Source organism: Phascolarctos cinereus, unplaced genomic scaffold (genome assembly GCF_003287225.1).
Source record: "Phascolarctos cinereus isolate Bilbo 61053 unplaced genomic scaffold, phaCin_HiC Scaffold_4;HRSCAF=312, whole genome shotgun sequence".
NCBI lineage: Eukaryota > Metazoa > Chordata > Mammalia > Diprotodontia > Phascolarctidae > Phascolarctos > Phascolarctos cinereus.
Window position 1 is genome coordinate 340,651,739 of NW_027555847.1, and position 17,677 is coordinate 340,669,415.

General features: G+C 38.0%; 1 protein-coding gene across 10 annotated transcripts in view; it reads left to right on the forward strand.

The window, feature by feature from the left end:
• The window catches only part of ARL15 (ARF like GTPase 15), a 516,687-nt gene that overhangs the window by 453,046 nt on the left and 45,964 nt on the right, over positions 1–17,677 (forward strand). For 9 of the 10 annotated variants that reach the window (XM_020996974.2, XM_020997001.2, XM_020997021.2 and 6 more), the window contains one exon: positions 14,003–16,885. In XM_020996974.2, coding sequence (XP_020852633.1) covers positions 14,003–14,155 — 153 coding nt within the window. In that variant the 3' untranslated portion in view covers positions 14,156–16,885. Of the gene's footprint in view, positions 1–14,002; positions 16,886–17,677 lie in introns of those variants that run through there. The other variant, XR_013486144.1, reaches the window with a different exon arrangement.

Consider the following 17,677-nt stretch of genomic DNA (forward strand, 5'->3'; position numbering starts at 1 on the left):
TGTTCTTGCTTGTTCTTCCTTTGGGGCTATGCTGATGGTACATGGGCAGTGGTATCATAAACGCATAATGCTTCCTATCATACAGTACCACTTGGGGAGAATACCGGGGAATTGCCCAGTTTTATAAAACCATTTCAGTAATTGCTGGCAGATGCAGTTGTGGGTAGTTGATGGGTTTCTCATTCTAATAACCCTTGACCTCATAAAATATAGAACTCATATCTGAAACCTAGACTTTATAATGCCAGATTTTTTTCCCATTTTCAGCATGTGCAGTTAACTTGTATTAAGGGTTTCTTTTTTTTTAATGCTTTAAAAGAATCAATTTCATGGTGAATGCATTTAGTTAAGCAAGCTATTTAAACAACATCTTACTCGTGTGTAGCAGACCATTTTACAAGTATCTGATAGTTTTACAAGCCTCTGTTTCAGACAAGCTAATTGGTTGTCTCTGATATGCCAGTTTGGGCCTTTCACTCATTAACTTCCTTCAATGTCCAGCACACACTTTAACTAGGTCTCTTAACTAGTGGATGGGGATTTTTATATAGTCATATTGTAATCCTTTTTGTCAGGAAGAAGTTTTCCAGGGACAGACTGTTAAAGTATTACAATATTTACTCCTTGAAGATAAGTTCAGTGGTTATATAATATTCTCTTAGATATGGAAGATATTGAATCAGACTGCTAAAGTGCTGTAGTACAGAATTGCAGTTCTCTTTGGATATTGCTTGGTATCAAGACGAATGCTTTCTAAATGAGGGGAAAGAATATAAGATAGTCACAGACCCAAATCCAGGGATGCTGTTTGGAAGTGAGAATACCCTGTGCCTATAAAAGAAATGTCCTAGATCTTGTTGGGAACAATCTGAGGTCTATACCTTCATGCAAAGACAAGTGTGGTTGTATAGCTTTTGTTATTGTCATCATCATTGCTGTTGTTGTGGGGATTTTGCACATAAGTGCTTTCTGTCTTCTGAAATAAGAACTGAATGTTTTGTTTAAATTCATGGATTAAAGGAACAGCATACAACATAAATATGCTTTGGGTGTTGAGATTTCTTTGTTTTTGGGTTTTGGGGGGTTAGGCAATAGGGTTAAGAGACTTGCCCAGGGTCACACAGCTAGTAAGTGTTATGTGTCTGAGGTCACATTTGAACTCAGGTCCTCCTGAATCCAGGGCCAGTGCTCTATCCACAGCGCCACCTAGCTGCCCCCATGGGTGTTGAGATTTCTAAAGAGGCTCTTTTTTCCATGTTCTTAGTCATGTTGGCTGGATCATCATCACCCTCCCTCCCCACCCCCCAACCATGGGTGTACCTAAGGCTCCATCCTGGGTGCCCTTTTCCTTTCTCTCTGCATTCTTCCTCCTTCAGCTCATATTCGGTTATTATCTCCGTGCAGGTGACTGCCAGGTCTATATATCCAGCCCAGCTCTTTCTTCTGAGCTCTGGGACCACATTACCAACTCCCCTGGGGCATGTTCAACAGGATGTGCCATCGGCATTTTGAACTCCAGATATCCCAAACAAGCTTCAATATCTATCCTCCCAAACCCACTCCTCCTCCTCACTTCTCTGTTTGTGTGGAGGATGCTACCATCCTTCCAGTCCCCCAGGCATAACTTCAGAGCACTTCAGCCTGCCACACCCCACCATTTCCACTCAATTGCTCTCCTTCCACACAATCTCTTACATGTGCCCCCTTCTTTCTCTGTGGCCACCGCTGTGGTTTGACTCCTGGTCCTGGACTATTGCGGTAGCCTTCCAGGGACTCTTCTAGCCCTTAGTCTTTCCAGTCCAATTGCATTCCAATCCAATTTTCACCAGCCTGCCAAATTTGGCATTCTAAAAGCACAGGTCTAACCACGTCCTTTTCCTGCTCTAGGGACTCCCTGGTGCATCTAGAATAAAGTACAGACTTCTCAATTTGACATTGAAAACCCTCCACCCTTCACGGTCTGGCTCCATGCTACCTTTTCAAGACTTATCACAACACTCTCCATTCCAGCTGCACTGACCTACTTGTTCCTCCCTTAGATAATCTTCTACCTCCTGACTAAATACCTTTGCATCTATCGCCTGGCTCCAGAGCTAGGCACAGGTTGTCCTTTTGCTTCCTCTTCTCCTTGCCTTCTTGGCACTCCCTGCTTCCTTCCCTGTGATGCTTTATGAGGCCTTCACAGGGCCACCTTCTGCATGAGGTCTTTCATGATTCTTCTAGACGTCAGGGCATTCTTCCACTCTGAAATGACCTAGAACTTATTCGCATTGATTTGACATTTACTTATATGTGTACTTATATTTCCTCCAATAGAATAGAAGATCTTGAGGGCAGGGATGCTCCTCTTTTTTGCCTTGTATCTCTAGCACATGGCTTGGCTATCAATGGTGCTTTATAAATGCTTGTTGGTGGTGTATATGGCATAGAGGGGCAGCTAGATGGTTCAGAGTGCCAGGCCTGAAGTTAAGAAGACTCAACTTTCTAAGTTCAAATCTGGCCTCAGACACTTTCTAGCTGTGTGACCTTGGGCAAGTCACTTAACCCTGTTTGCCTCAGTTTCTTCATCTATCAAATTGAAGTAGAGAAGGAAATGGCAAACCACTCTAGTATCTTTGCCAAGAAAACCCCAAAAGGCATCACAAAGAGTCAGACATGACTGAAAAATAACTGAAAAAAATGGCATAGAGACACTAACACATTGATAAATAGTAATTATTTTATTTTCAAAATTACTTATCCTAGCTGCCTATAGTTATCAGTGTCACAGTGTAATCATAAATAAGGTCTATAATATTTAAATAGTTATTGAGGTCTCACTTTCTCCATGAAGCCTTCATCAACTAATTAGAAAGGGATGGTCATTTCTTTCTAACATTCAAGTCCCATAACTAACATCCTCCTCATTCATCTTTTCCTATATAGGATATAAGTATGCTATATGGTATGTAATTTATAGCTTTTTCTAGTATTGGTTCAGTCCATGTCAGTTAGCAGCATTGAGTATTTTCTTTGTCCTGACCACAGCCAAAGGAACTTGAAAGGAAGGCAGATGTTAAAAAACAAAAAACCCCAATTCTTGAGTTGATCATTGAGTAGTAGAGCTAAGACGAATTCATAATAAATCCTTAGCGAGCAGTGAAGTACTGGATTTGTTGTCAGAGGACCAGTGTTCCAGCTTTGCCACTAACAGAATCATAGGATCATAGAGAAGATCTTGGGTAACATCTAGCACAATCCCCTCATTTTCACCTGTGAGGAAACCGAGGCCCAGAGATAAAGTGACTTACCAATTTTTACTTAATCAGGTTAAGTAAAATAGCTAGTGTTGCCTGTGTAAACTTGCATAAAATACTCTACATCTTTGGGCTCCTTTTCCTCATTTTTAAGATGAGGGGTTTGGACTAGATGATCTCATAGTTTTAAAGAATCTGAGAACTGGAAGGGACCTTAGAGACCATCTAATCTATGCATTTAAAAAAGGGACTAAAATGTTAAACTTCTCATGCCCTTTGACCCACAGATGTTATACCTGGGTGTAAACTCCCAAGAAGATTAAAAACAGATCCCATATACATTAAAACATTCCTTGCAGCAGTAGTGGCAAAAACAAACAAAAATACTAGAAACGAAGGTTGCTCCTATTGTTTGGGGAATGGCCAAATAAATTTTGGTCTATGAATATAACAGAATATTGATGTTCTATAACAGCAGTGGGGGGATGGGGTGGGAGGCAGAGCCAAAATGACAGAGTAGCACTCAGCCAAGCTCTCCCAACGTTCTCCTCCAGACAACTTGAAAATAATGCCTCAAATTTAATTATGGAGTGGCAGAGCCAACAAAAGGTCAGAGTGAGATGTTATTCTAGCCCAAGACAACATAGGAGGTCAGAAAGAGGAATATGTGACACAGGGGAGGAGGCTGTCCTGGGGCCCACATGGATGAAACATCAGTAGTGGGAGTAGGTTGCAGTGATAGAAGAAGCACCAGCTTTGGGAGCTCTCAAGCCAAAGAGAGTTAACTGATCAGGAAAAGATTATAAAGTACTCCTGTGCTAGTACTGCATGCAGAAGTAGATGCTGTTTGGCAACCCCATTGCCTATGCCTGCTTCTGGATCATAGTTCAAGTTTCCATCTAGAGGGAGTGGGAGCCCTGAGGGGCAACTGTTTGTTAACTATTGTCTATTGTCTCTGTCTACTCCTGGGTCATAGTTCAAGGGTGGAGAGGAGCATTTTCAGTCTAGAGGGAGTGAAAACCCTGAGGGATAGTAACACTTCAGGTCCCAAGGGAGGAAGATCTCTGAGAAGCACTATTGATTGCAATCCCAAGGAATTAGGGACCCCCCCCCATAAGGACCAGAGTGAAGACCAAGAGAGCAGTAACCACACCTCTTTCACCTTGGAAGCAGTGAAAACTTCCAAATTCCCAGAGCTAGCTCTGAAAACAGAAGTATAGAAAAAGTCTGACGCTTGAGACAATGCCCTTCCCCTACCCGGACTGGGAACAGAGCTGAATATTAGCACAAAGTTCCAAATCAAGAAATAAGAGTAGAAAAAATGAGCAAACAAACAACAACAACAACAAAAAAGAGCCTGACCATAGAAACTGCTGTGTTGACAGGAAAAATCAAGACAAATTCAGAAAGAGATGATGAAGTTAAAACAGCTACAAGCAAAGCCGGGAGAGGGGGATGCTGAATTGGACACAAGCCCAACAAGAATTCCTGGAAAAGCTAAAAAAAAATTATTCTTGAAATCAGATAAGAGTGGTAGAAGAAAAATTAGATAAAGAATGAAAGCAAAGGAAAATTGTGAAAATACAATTATCAGCTTGGTAAAAGAAGCACAAAAAGAAACAATGACTATAATGAATACAGAGAAGCATGGGAAGATTCACATGAACTGATGCAGTGTAACATTAGCAGAACCTGGAAGATTATATACATAATGACTGTAACAGTGTTAATGGAAAGAATAAGAAAATGAGATTGAGTGCTATACGGTTATTGTGACCAAGTTTGACTCTACAGAAAAACCGAGAGAATACACTTCCCTCACTTCTTTTCAGAAGTGGAAGACTACAGGTCTGGATTATTGCATATACTATCAGACTCAGTTGATATGCCTCTTTTACTGAATTGCCTTTTTCTCATTTATACTTTGTTGTAAGAAGTGACCCACTGGGGAGTGGAGAAGGATATGTTCAAAACTGAATGTGATACAGAAACAAAACATATCAGTAAAAACATGTTTGAGGGATTTGGGGAAAAAATTAAGTATCTCATCTAACACCCTTATTTTTACAAATCAGGAAACTGAAAACAGACACTGAAGTTAAGTGTAGTTAGTTACTGGCAGAGCCAGGACTGAAACCCAGGCCTTTTGTCTTTCAGTTTTAAGTTCTTTCTACTGAGCTACTCTCTCCTGGCTAAAATCCAATACGCAGGAGTAGCTGCCTTCGAATAGAAGAGGCTTCTCTCCATAAGTTTTGCTTCTTCACAAAAATCCTAAACAGCCTTTACAGATCTTCACAGATGCCCACATTTGTTCTGTTGAATTTTTTAGTGTTGACTGCTGCATTTCTGTTTAGCACAGTGCCTGGCGCATTGTAAATGCTTGAAAAATGCTGGTTGACTCACTGTCTTATGTTTGGCAGCTTGTGAAAGTCTCTTCAGCCTAGACTCTGATCTGAATAAAACTGAGGTAAAGGTGTTTGAATAACTTAGATGGATAGAAGTCTATCTCTGCCATCTCCATTTTATAATGGAAGCTTAATCAAGTATAACCTCTTTCCAGAGGTTTTAGCTTTTAAGAGCTCTTGAGATTTTCAAAAATCAGGAGCAAACTGCTCCTCATTGTTCAGGAGGCTCTTTTTGCAGTTTGTTTTGTTTTGGGTTTGGATTTTTTGCAATTTCTTCTACAATTTGTATCTTAGGCTACCTGACTATAGACTATATATTCAGATTTGAGCTTTAAAAAAATAACATCATTGGTAATCACAATCAGCGATTTCTAGGCATCTCCTATAAAGTAATATTGCGGGACTGGATAACATAAAATGGTAATTAAACAATCCTTATTGCTGCTCAGTAAAATACAAACCGTCCTATGTTTATGGCTTGTTCAGGAGTATGACAAAGTTTATTTGGAAATAAAATGTATTTTCAGTGAATGAAGTATGCTGTTCATCCAATATCATTACTTGGTTTTAGTTTCATTATTTGTTTTTATATTTTATGACATATTTAGTACCTTTCTAAGGATTTCAAAATTCTACAGTCCATACAAGGAGAAGGGGAACAGCTGTTACCTCTCTCTCTATCCTAACCTTTCTTTGAACAAGCTGCCAAGAATGTGCTCTAAAGAATCTTAATGATGCTGGGGTACTTTATCTCCTTTCTACAGGCCTAATCCCAGAGTCCCAAGGTGGGCAAAGTTCTTGCTTACTTTGGTGAAGGTTACCAAGCTAAGATTCCCAGTGATCTTGTAAATAAGACAACAAAGCTTTAAAGGTTTTTTGGGGGAAAAAATCCTGGGAAAAATTACGAAATTGTATTTTTCTTCCAAAGGCTGTCCCCATTTCCATGTATTCGCAAGTGCAAGTAGAGAGCATCTCCTGCCTTGCATAAAAGGAGTCAACAATCTGAGGGGGAGTAGTCCCATTTGTGAAAGTTCTTTCTTGGTTAACAGGAATAGGAAGGAACTCAAAAAATCGCAGCCTTGGGCATTCTTCACTCCATTCATTCTCACTTAACGTCTAGTTAATTGGAGCCAAGGGATAAATTTCTCATCCTCTTTGACTGTATTTCAATCATCTTTCTTGTAATTAAACGATGACTACAGTTTTATAAGGAAGCTCACAACCAAGATGAACTAAATCTGAATGAGGACTCTTTGGTATTTGGAAAAATCAGAACTTTGCAAACTTTGAGAGGAAGTTTGTATTTAAAGTACAGTGGAATTCTACCCTTGCTCCAGTAGAATGTAAGCTCTTTGAAAGTAGGGACTGTTGAATTTCTCTCTTTGTATTACCAGTGCCCAGCTGCCTTACACCTTACACCTAAGAGGTGATTAACAAGGGGGAAGTTCACAACATTGAATGGCATCTACATTGTGTGTCAAATCAATAATGGTTTTAATATTCTCACTTCTTCCTCTTTTTAGATCCCATGTGCTTTTCTTTCATTTGTACCTATAGTCTACAATCTCTATTGACTTCTCTAGTTTCTCACTTTAATTTATTTAACCCCATTACCAAAACTCTTTATTGCCCACCCCAGTCATGTAGATGACCTTCAACATTAAGTCCTTCAGTATTTTCAGAGTCCTTCACTTTTCTGCCCAGGTGACATTAGAAAAATAGATCACTTTTTCTGGGAGTGAAGAAACAATCTTGAGGATTTCTTTGTTTCTGAAAGGTTTTCTTTTCCCCACTCCCCTCATCTATTTGAGTTGTTCTTCTTATGACTTATATATACTGCTTTTCTTTATGCCAAACATATCACAGCCAAGGACCATGAAATTAGTGGATTGACCAAGCAGTTTGAAACCTTGTCAGAATCCCCAAATCCAAGGATGTTAAGGGACCTAAGAGGTCATCTAATCCAGCCCTTCATTTTTACAGTAGAGGAACTGAGACCCATTCAGAGTAGGGAAGTAATTTGTCAAAGGTCATACAGGCAAGTAAATGAGAATTTTAGCTTAGGGACTACTGAGACTTGGGCCTGCTACCTGAGGGGCCGCAGATGAGGACCCAGAATTTCTCCTGACCTTGTGCCAAAGAGAAGAGGATAAGGTTGGAGATCCAGGATTGAGATGCCCCACACCTATCCAGATGTCCTGCATTTCTTTCTTTGACTTGCTGACTCAACCACCCTGTCAATATCATCTCCCTGGACCTGCTTCATTAGCTTTTGATCAGCCCCATTCCTACCATATGATTAGATTTCAGGTAAGAAACAACAAAATGAACAAAATGCAGTCACTTAAATTAGTTAAGAAGATTTTGGTCCCACTTCTTAAGAATTCAATTCTTTTTCTTGTCAATCAATAAGATTTAGTGTAGTAGGATCATGTGGGCCTTATTGTGTTGTAGTGTAATGATTTTGTGATTCTTGCCCATCTTTTTCCATAACTCCTCTGTAGCATATATCCCTTCCTCAAACCACTGAAGACTTTCCTCATTCTTTTTATTATAATCTCAGAAGTTACTAGTATCACAGAGGTTGTCCCTATTTTTTTTTCCAATCCTGATGACCTCTTTTCTTTTTTTTTTTCTTATCTTTGAGTTAGAAGCAGCTGGTGGTAAAGTGGATAGAGCATTCATCCTGGAATTGGGTAGACCTAAGTTCAAATACAGCCTCAGAAACTTACTAGCTCTGTGACACTGGGCAAGTCACTTAACCTCTGTCTAAGTTTTGCCAGCTATAAAAGGGGGATAATGATAGCACTTGTCTCTCAGGGTGGTTGTGAGGGTCAAATGAGATAATATTTGTGAAGTCCTTAGTACAGGGCCTGATACTTTGTAGGCACTATATAAATGCTTATGCCCTTTCCCCTTATACTGAGAATCAGTTCATGAACATCTAAAAATTGTTACCTCTAAATTCTAGAAACTAGTATGTATTTTGTCAAATTCATCTCTTTTTTTGCCTCTTCTCAAATGTCAAATACTATGTCCTCTACTGAAGTGGAATTCTGATTTTGCACTTCTACTATCATCAGGGAAAATAGGTCACTATTAAAAATAAACACTGGCAAATCTGTACCATTTCATACTATCTTCTCATTTGATTTCATTTAGAATGATCTGGCTTAGCTGATTTTTGGGCTAATAAAGCAGGTTTATTGCCTTCTTCTTCCCTTTTTACTCTTCCATGAGATTATATTACTCATAGCTTTCCATCTGTAAGGTTTTGCAAGTGATCTTGAACTCTGAATTAGTGTTTATCTGCTGGGCAAGGAGATTATTTTTTCACTGAGGCGGTTTCTGGTTTCTTGCTTCCTTCTTATGATTAGCGTTGTTCATTGGTTAAATTTCTCTAAGAAATGGAAGTGAGTCAGTGTCTTTACTTTTGTCCATTTCCTATTTTCTGGAGACAATTGCTTCTTTAAACAGGTTGAATTAGAAATGTTACAGTCAAATGCAGTGTCTGTTATTTATACCATGAATAGTTATTTCCTGTCTCATAAGATATGATCAGTTTCTTTTTTTATAATTCCGTTCAACACTTGCCACATGTAGTACTCTCTGTCTCTTCTTCAAGAAAGTATTTCAATTTCCATAACTTATATATATGTATACATATATATATATATACATATATATATATGTATAATTTATCATATTCAGTAGATTCATGTGAATTAGGAATCTGAAATAGGCAGGGAGGCATAAAAGTAAGGTAGTATCTTTGCAACTAAATGAGGTATCCTGGTTGAGAAAAAGGACTGTTTTCATTATTTGTTTTCTCACAGAAGCATTAAAAAAAAAACAAAAACGAAACTTACTACCAAGTAACTACTTTGGTTCAGCTATGTAATGTGTCATAGTTATACCAGCTGCTACAGACATGAGCTACAGTGAGATGGTGTGGATTGATGCCTATTGCATTAAGACCTTACGATTAAGGACAAAATATAAATAATGTAGTCGTGCAAATTATCTCATATTTTTGTGTTACTGAAGAGAGCCCTCATGGCAGAACAAAAATATTTAGTAGCTTGCTTATGAATTTTTTTTTCTCTGTGTGCATTGGAGACAAAGCTGCTTCCTAACAAATACCCACTCTGTGGGTATCCCCCAAATAGCCATATAGCCACAGGTATGCCAGACAGCTGTACTCTGATGTAATTCCCAGAAGCGCTGTCTCCAGAAGCTCTTGTGCAATGATCATTGTCTTGTTTCAGCATTTTCCAGGAGTTTGGCTGTGACACTTCAAGCATCTGATAAAGAATCCAGAAGAAAAAGTACTGTCAGATCAGATTCATTTTCTCAAAGCATTTTGTTCTGTGTGTGTGTGTAAGAGAAAGAGGGAGAGACAAATTTGCTTTTTTCATTGCATTACCTTTCATAAAAATAGCTTTTTCAGCACAGGGATTCATTTCTTCTTGAAATAATATGAATATTGTAATATTGAGATTCAGCTGTCTTCATCTTTTTCAAATTGTTTTGAAGTCAGTGTTTTCAGAAACACAAAAACTAGAGTCATAAAAAGCTCTTTTCTGTGGCAAACATATGCGCTTGCAATTTCTGATGTTACTGTTGTGCCAAGACTAGTTTTGAAATTGGTATCATTAATGTGGGTGTATATGTACTCAGCCAGTAAGTAGCTGTTGTCTACCAGTAGGGGGTGTGTGCTGGACATTCAGTTGGGTTAGAGGTCTAAAAATCTCAAGTTACTCACCCCTACTTGTCAGCTTAACACCATTAGCCTTATCTATCAGATGGCCACACTAAATTTTGTTTTGGGTAAAGTTTTTGTGCAGCTCTCACTTCCTGCTCATATATAATGTCATGTGGTTACCACCTCTCTAAGCTTCTTCTGGAATCCTTACTATGGATTACACATGTACGTTAGTGAATTTTCAAAGCTTAAATATTTACAACAGGAGCCATCGACTGACATTGATTTTTAGCTTGTGTTCAGTTTTGCAGAGTTTGTTTTCTATCAGTTTATATGTATTCAATGTCTAGAGTTAGGCAGCCAAATAAATACTCAATTTTGCTGGAATTGGCTATAAAAGAATGTATTTAAGCTACTATTTAATCAGAATTTTCTAGAAAGTTGTTCCAGGTGAGTGTTATTAACATGGTAGGGGTCTTTTAAAGCATCAAACTCATTTATCCTTTCAAGTAATAAGCATTAATGGTATATAAAATACTGGCCTGCATACCAGTGGTTAGTAAATTTGTCAAAAGTAAAAACTCATCCAAGCTCAAGAGTTGCGTATGTGTACTATGTCTACTGACGTGAGTTCTGGTTGATCAAACATTACATTGCACCATAAGTTCAAGTTTCAGCCATTTTGGGTCCAACTGATGCAATCTCCCCAGCCTCACTTTTTTTTTTCCCCCTAAACACAGACCCTATGAGGCTTTGGAAAAATAACACTAATGAATTGAAACTTCAGTCCTATTTAGAGCAATCAATCACCTTACACAACAAATTTATGCTTTGTTCTCCCAGTCTGTCCTTGCCTGCAAACCCTTTTCTGTCTTTCTGCTGGTTACCAATTTCATCAGATTGATAATGAGCTTCTTCTGTGGGTAGGGATGTTGGCAGCTATGGAAACAGTTCATTTTTGCCACCCTCTTAAAAATAAATTGTACATGGTTCCTTAAGGAAAAACAAAAGAAGAGTGGAGACAGTGTTTGTTTTTCTTGGGCATAAACATTCATAGAAATGTGACCCATACCTTATCTCTGGGGAGCAGAGATGTGCTATTTAACAGCAGTGCACATGTGATAATTAACAATGTAGGGGTTGGCATGTGGTGGGGGAGAGCACTGAGTCTGGAGTCTGGAAGCTTTCTGATAGTGGCTATATGATCATTTAATCTCTTCAAGACTCAGTTTCCTCATCAGTGAAATGGGAAGTGGAGATAAGGAATGGTACTATTTATTTCATGGGATTCTTGGGAAGATCTAATGAGAGAATTATTAGGTATGTTTTGCACTTCTTAAAGGGCTAAATAAATGTCAGCTTATCATTACTGTTGCCTTGGTCAGCCCCGGATGTCATTGCATCCCAGGCTCAAAATGAAACTGCATTTCTAAGATGCTTTTTTTAGAAATTAAATTTTTTTTAAGATTAAATTAAATTAATTTTATTTTAAATGAAATCTTTTTTATTGTGAACTTAGCACCAAATACATTATAACCTTTAGCACTATACAAAACCAAAGATGCTACATAGTCTAATTGTTAAGTGGCTCACCTTGAAACCTTGCTAGGTCTTTCCTTATATAACATCTTGATGGCTTTCAATCCTGTATGTATAAAAAGAAGACAAAACAAGAGAGGCTTTTAAAAAAAACACAAAGAAAAATTTTTTATATCAAATTGACCATTGTTCTATAGTTCCTTTTTAAAAGATATATCTGTATATATACATTTACACATCTAAGTATGTGTATAATTTAACAAGGTAGCAATAAAATTGTGCTGTATCCCTTTCTGCACTTTTTTTTTTGTTTTTTACTGTGCATTTTTAAAAAATTTTTTTGCTGATGCCCTCATCAGCAAGTTTCGTTTATGTTGACGCCCTCTTTCGCATACCTGTTATTACCAACTAACGTGTTCCTGTCTCTAATTTTTATGACCCCTCAAAATTTTAATTTATTAGGTAAATAGCTACTATCATTATTTCCTTTAACAGAGTTTATAGGAGAAGTGTTGATGTAATTGTAGCTTCTTTATGAGTATAGAAAACAAATATTCATAATTGAAGAAATAGTTTGGCCTAGCTCATAGAGTAGCTTAGGGATTGATGTCAGGAAGACTTTTGCTCAAATTGCGCCACAGACACTAACTGTTTGACTCTAGACAAACCAACTCTTTACATCTCACCTACTAAGTCACAGCCTAACTGTATGACAGACATTTCAACCAATGAGTTACTGTTACTATTGAAATCACAGATCCTTCACCTATCTACCCATGTTCCAATTTTGACAAAAAGTGTGCAAATTAAGTCACCTTTAAGACAACTTATTTCAAGTGTGCCGGTGTTAGCAAAGTGTGTGTAATTATAGTGATGAATGTAGACTGATACCACGTTTTTAAATAGCATGAAATTGTGTCAGTTCTCTTGAATCAGGTATTCATGAAGGTAAGACCCTGGACATTTTCCATGGCACACATTATTTAATGGGTTTTGCTATCCAGGAATGTCTTTGAGTAGTGTTTCATCTGATGCTGTGACTGCCAGTGTATTTATCTTTCATTATGTAAAACCTTGCCCATGTTATAAATAGCACATAAACATGAGAGAGAGAGAAAGAGAGAGAGAAAGAGAGAGAGTGTGTGTGTGTGTGTGTGTGTGTGTGTGTGTGAGAGATAGAATGCACTTGAGGGAATTTAACAAAAAAGGTTTCACAAACATTGGTCTTCACCTTGCCCAAGCCACAGGAAAAATAACCAATAATTTTGTAAACCAAAAGCTTGGCTATTACCTAGCACTACGAGTTGGTTATACTCAGTTTTACCAAGATCCTGCTAAATCAGTATCTTCATCAGTAAGAGACTGGCTTGTGATGGGGTTTTATTGATCATGTTTCAGCAGTGATGGGAATCAAGTCTTTAGTGATGAAAAGCTGGCAGATGCCTGACCCCATGTGCCAGTTGTGAAGTCATTCTCCTATCCCCTTTTTTTTCCCCATAGGCATCAAAAACACCAGACTTTTTAGAAAGGAAAAACCTAGCATATAATTTTTTTTTATTACTGGAGGAAATTATCCACTTACAAGGAGGGTTACTTTTAAGCGTCCTCTTGTGTCATGGAGGTGGGGATTTTTGGAAGGGAAAAGTGGGGGAACTTTTTATTTGTTTTTCAGATATAGGGGGCAATTTACTTATAGTCAAACTAATTGAGTCTTGAATAGCTTCCTCACAACTGTCCAATGTTATACTGTAGGTTACGAGCGTCCTCAGGCATCAGGGTGCAGTGTTCTGAAGCTGTTTGCTTCCTTTGAATTGAATTCAAATTTTTGCCATCTTTGGTATAGTTGGCCCTGTGTAGTTGGTGCTTGCAATTCTTTCTCAGACTCGATAGGACCTCCCATGCTGTGAAGTGGATGGGCAGAATGGTGGCTTGCAGGCAGGTCACTCACCCCTAAAGAAAATACACTCGGGTCACAACATAGAATGTATATTATAAGAACAGCTGGTGATTGGCCTCTTAGAATGGCCTGGGTACCCCTACCTTACAACTCTCTAATGATTGTTATGAGAAAGAATGGGATTTTTATCAATAAGGTGTTTACCTTTTTTTTTTCATAGATCAAAAAATATTTTGAACTTGAACCACTTGCACGAGGAAAACGCTGGATTCTGCAACCCTGCTCACTAGATAACATGAATGCAGTAAAAGACAGCTTCGCACAGCTGATAAATTTGTTAGAAGAAAAGGACCCTGAACCTGTAAGAATGTGAAAGCTAGAGAAGAAGACCAAATCTCGGAAGGTCCTTGTACCTAGTTTGTTTGTTTCTTGTTTTAATTTTATTTTGATATCAAAACTATTAACTGCTTTGAAATCCATTTTTTTTCCCTTCAAGTTTTCCAGATTCTGTTTCATCTCTCTATTCAAATAAATATTCTGTAAGTCAGGTAAATTATCATTGATATTAAAGTCCAAGTACACACTACTGAGAGAGAATTTATTCTCTGTTTACCACTAATTATTCTGTTCATTGCATGTAGCTTCCTTCTGTCGTTATGAGAAACTCCATGATCTGCCTTGTGCTGAAATGGATGGGAGTTATAGTTCATAAGAGTCAGAAAATTTGTGAAGGCACAAAAGTACTCACAATACCTTGACTTATTTTCCAAAGGGGATCTGTAAAATGTGTTATGTGTAATATGTATATCATAGCATTTCTTATGGACCTCTACATAATCAGAAGGCATTTAGTTTTAAATGCTGCCCTCATGGACTATCTGTTAAGAATGGTCACCAACAGTTCCAATAAATCATCTTATAAGGAAGGAATGCTCTATTGATGCAGAGTTGGCTTTGAAGTGTCACTTAACGACAACATAAGTAATTTTGGGGTTGATTAAAACTCAAGTCTCATTCTCCACCCACTTTAAAGGCGTAGACCATTACATTTGTGTTTGAACAGAGATATCCAGGCACAAATTCCTATCGAGATGTACAGATTACTATCAAGCCTAGATTATTTCTTAATATAAAGAGAATGAGAATCTTCATAAAATCAAGCTGCAACAAAATGATCAGTTAGTTGTTTTGTTGTTTTTATTTTCTTTTAAGAAATCTTTAGAAGATTGATAGAAATGAAGGAAATAGTTTGTTGGGTTTTTTTTTAAATAATGGAAATGATTAAGAATAGCCAAACTAAACATATGTAAAATTGGCAGTGGTTGTCGTGTTTAGCATGAATTGTGACAAAGGTTTCAGATAAGGGATCATTTGTATCGTTCATTCATAAAGTGCTAATGGTATGTTAGTGGTCTGCTAGTGCCTCTCCACAGTAGATGAGGGTCTATCAGTGTTTCTGTTACAAACCTCTATTTTCAGAGGTTGACAACTTGGCCTCAGTAATTTGCTCTGGGCTAAATGTTAATGCATTTGTTCTTGGCCCAGCTTCAATTTTTTGAACTAATTAAAAATTAATCCATTTAATTGAACTTATAGAATTGAAATGGAATGAAATGTATTGGTTTTCTGGAGTTTGATCCCTTTTTCCCCTCCTGAAACTGAAAACAGATTTCTGGATGGAGGACTTTTAAAAATTAAATTCTCTAAGCCTTTGGTCCATAATATAGACTAGGACCTTTGGGCACTTATAAATATTTTTTTAAGTGGATGAACTTTAGAAACCCTCTTAATACACCTGAGCAGTAAAAACATGTTCTTACTATCTGCACTCATGGCACCATAGGACAGGTCAACACAATACCTCATCCCTGCTCCAGAGGACAAACAGACATCAGACCCTTCATGTTATTTGAATGTAGTTTTTGTGGTTCAATAGCATAGGTAGATTTTAATGAAATCATCACCTTTTAAATGTTTGAAAACTTCTTCAACCTTTTTTATGGAATGGATCAAAAAAAGCTCTGTAGCAAATGATACCTAATTTTTTTGTCTAAGGTGTTCTTGAGTATTTTTAATACTGTGTAATATTTGAGCAGCACATACTTTCTATTCTGATGACCAGGATCTCAGATTCCTGTTTCATCTTGTCCTCTTGTGGTTCCACTATCTGAGAGGGATAAATCTGACCATTAGGGATTGCTTTCCCTGTAAGTTCATTAAATGTAGAATATTGTCTTTTTAAGATACTGTGGTTTAATGCTCCGAAGCCATCTGTTAAATTACTTCCCGGTGTGTGCATGTGTGTGTGTGTGTGTGTGTGTGTGTGTGTGTGTGTGTGTGTGTGTGTGTGTGTGTGTGTGAGACAGAGAGACTGTGTTCATGTGTGCACCAGCGTTGGGCTTCCTCTCAGACCTACGACTCTCTGCAGTGTCTCAGCCGTCAGAATGAAAACATTATCAATCAGTACCCAACAACAGCTGTTTTTGACAAGTTTCTGTCTGACGCCTAATGCTTTACAACTGTCAATAAGGCTCCTTCTTTGTCTAGCAGTTCTGAGCTTGCTGTCTCACTGCTTCCGTGCTGCATCCTGTCCCTGTAACTCTAGAATTTGCCATATTTCAGAAATCCACATGGGAGAGAGAGAGAGAGAGAGAGAGTGAGAGTGAGTGTGTGTGTGTGTGTGTGAGAGAGAGAGAGAGAGAGAGAGAAAGAGATTCTTACTTGTCGTGTAATGTGCCACAGGTGTCTTGGTTTGCATATTCAAATACTATGTAGGAAAAAAAAAGTCTGTGATGTATTACTTCTCTTAGCTTTTCATTGTATTTATGGAGTTAACAATTTTTGTACCTTATGAGCTAAATCAGTTGCCTTTTTGTAATGGCAATTAATTTATATTACAAGAGTTTGTATCTACTGTAGTTTACGGTCTTGGTTGCTAGTTAACTGTCATGTTATCCTGTCTTTATACTAAAAATACAGCATCTATACTTAGAAGTTGACCAATTCGTGTGGACAACTGCCAGGCGAGGGGAACTTGTATTGTCAATGATTTATACGTGATTCCCACTATCTTCAAATGAAAATAAATGCTGAGTAGAATTGACATCCTTAGCCTGCCTTCTTTCAGTGTGTTAGCTTTCAGGAGCCACAGTTTTCCATTTTTGTTTGAGTTGCCTGTTGATACAAAATTCTCCAAAATCAGTTCTGCCATTCTTGGGTCAAAACAAATGATTACTTTGCATACCCTTTGAAGTGATTGTGAGGAACTTTAAAAAAAGTGCCTTTTCCAGTTGGTTTGTCTGTGGCGGTGGTTTGCTTTCATTCAAGTCATTCATTCACAGTGAGTGAACAGAGTTCAATTTAAGAGTGCTAATGGAAAATGGCATGCCTCAATCAAAACAGTGTTTTATTATATTTCCTATAAAAACAGCTTTCTAGGAATACCTCAATTTGGTGGAAGGAACTACTTCCACCAATGTAAATATACTTCTGGAATAAGTAAATATTTTTAAAGCTACTTTGGGGGATTCCCACATGTGCATTGGTCTTTAAAGGGTAAGAGTACTATCCAAAAAAATAAAGGTAAGAGAAAGAAAAATCCAACCTTCAGGCTGTGTTGGAACTCCAGGGAAATCCTGTCCTGTCACTTACTTTTGACTCTATGGAGTACTCACAGTTCTTCCCACCGAAGGAGTATGCTTTCTGAGATCCAGCCCAATGTAACCTAGTTTGGTTTCCAAGGTAGGCAGCTACCATGTATCAATTTCCTAAGGAGTCTCAGACATACCCAAGCAAGTGGGGACAGAACTGTAAGGTTTTCAAGCAAATGGGGTTGTCTCTAGGTTCAGACCCCATATTCAGACTAGAATGGAAATCTAATAATCGTGCCTGGCCT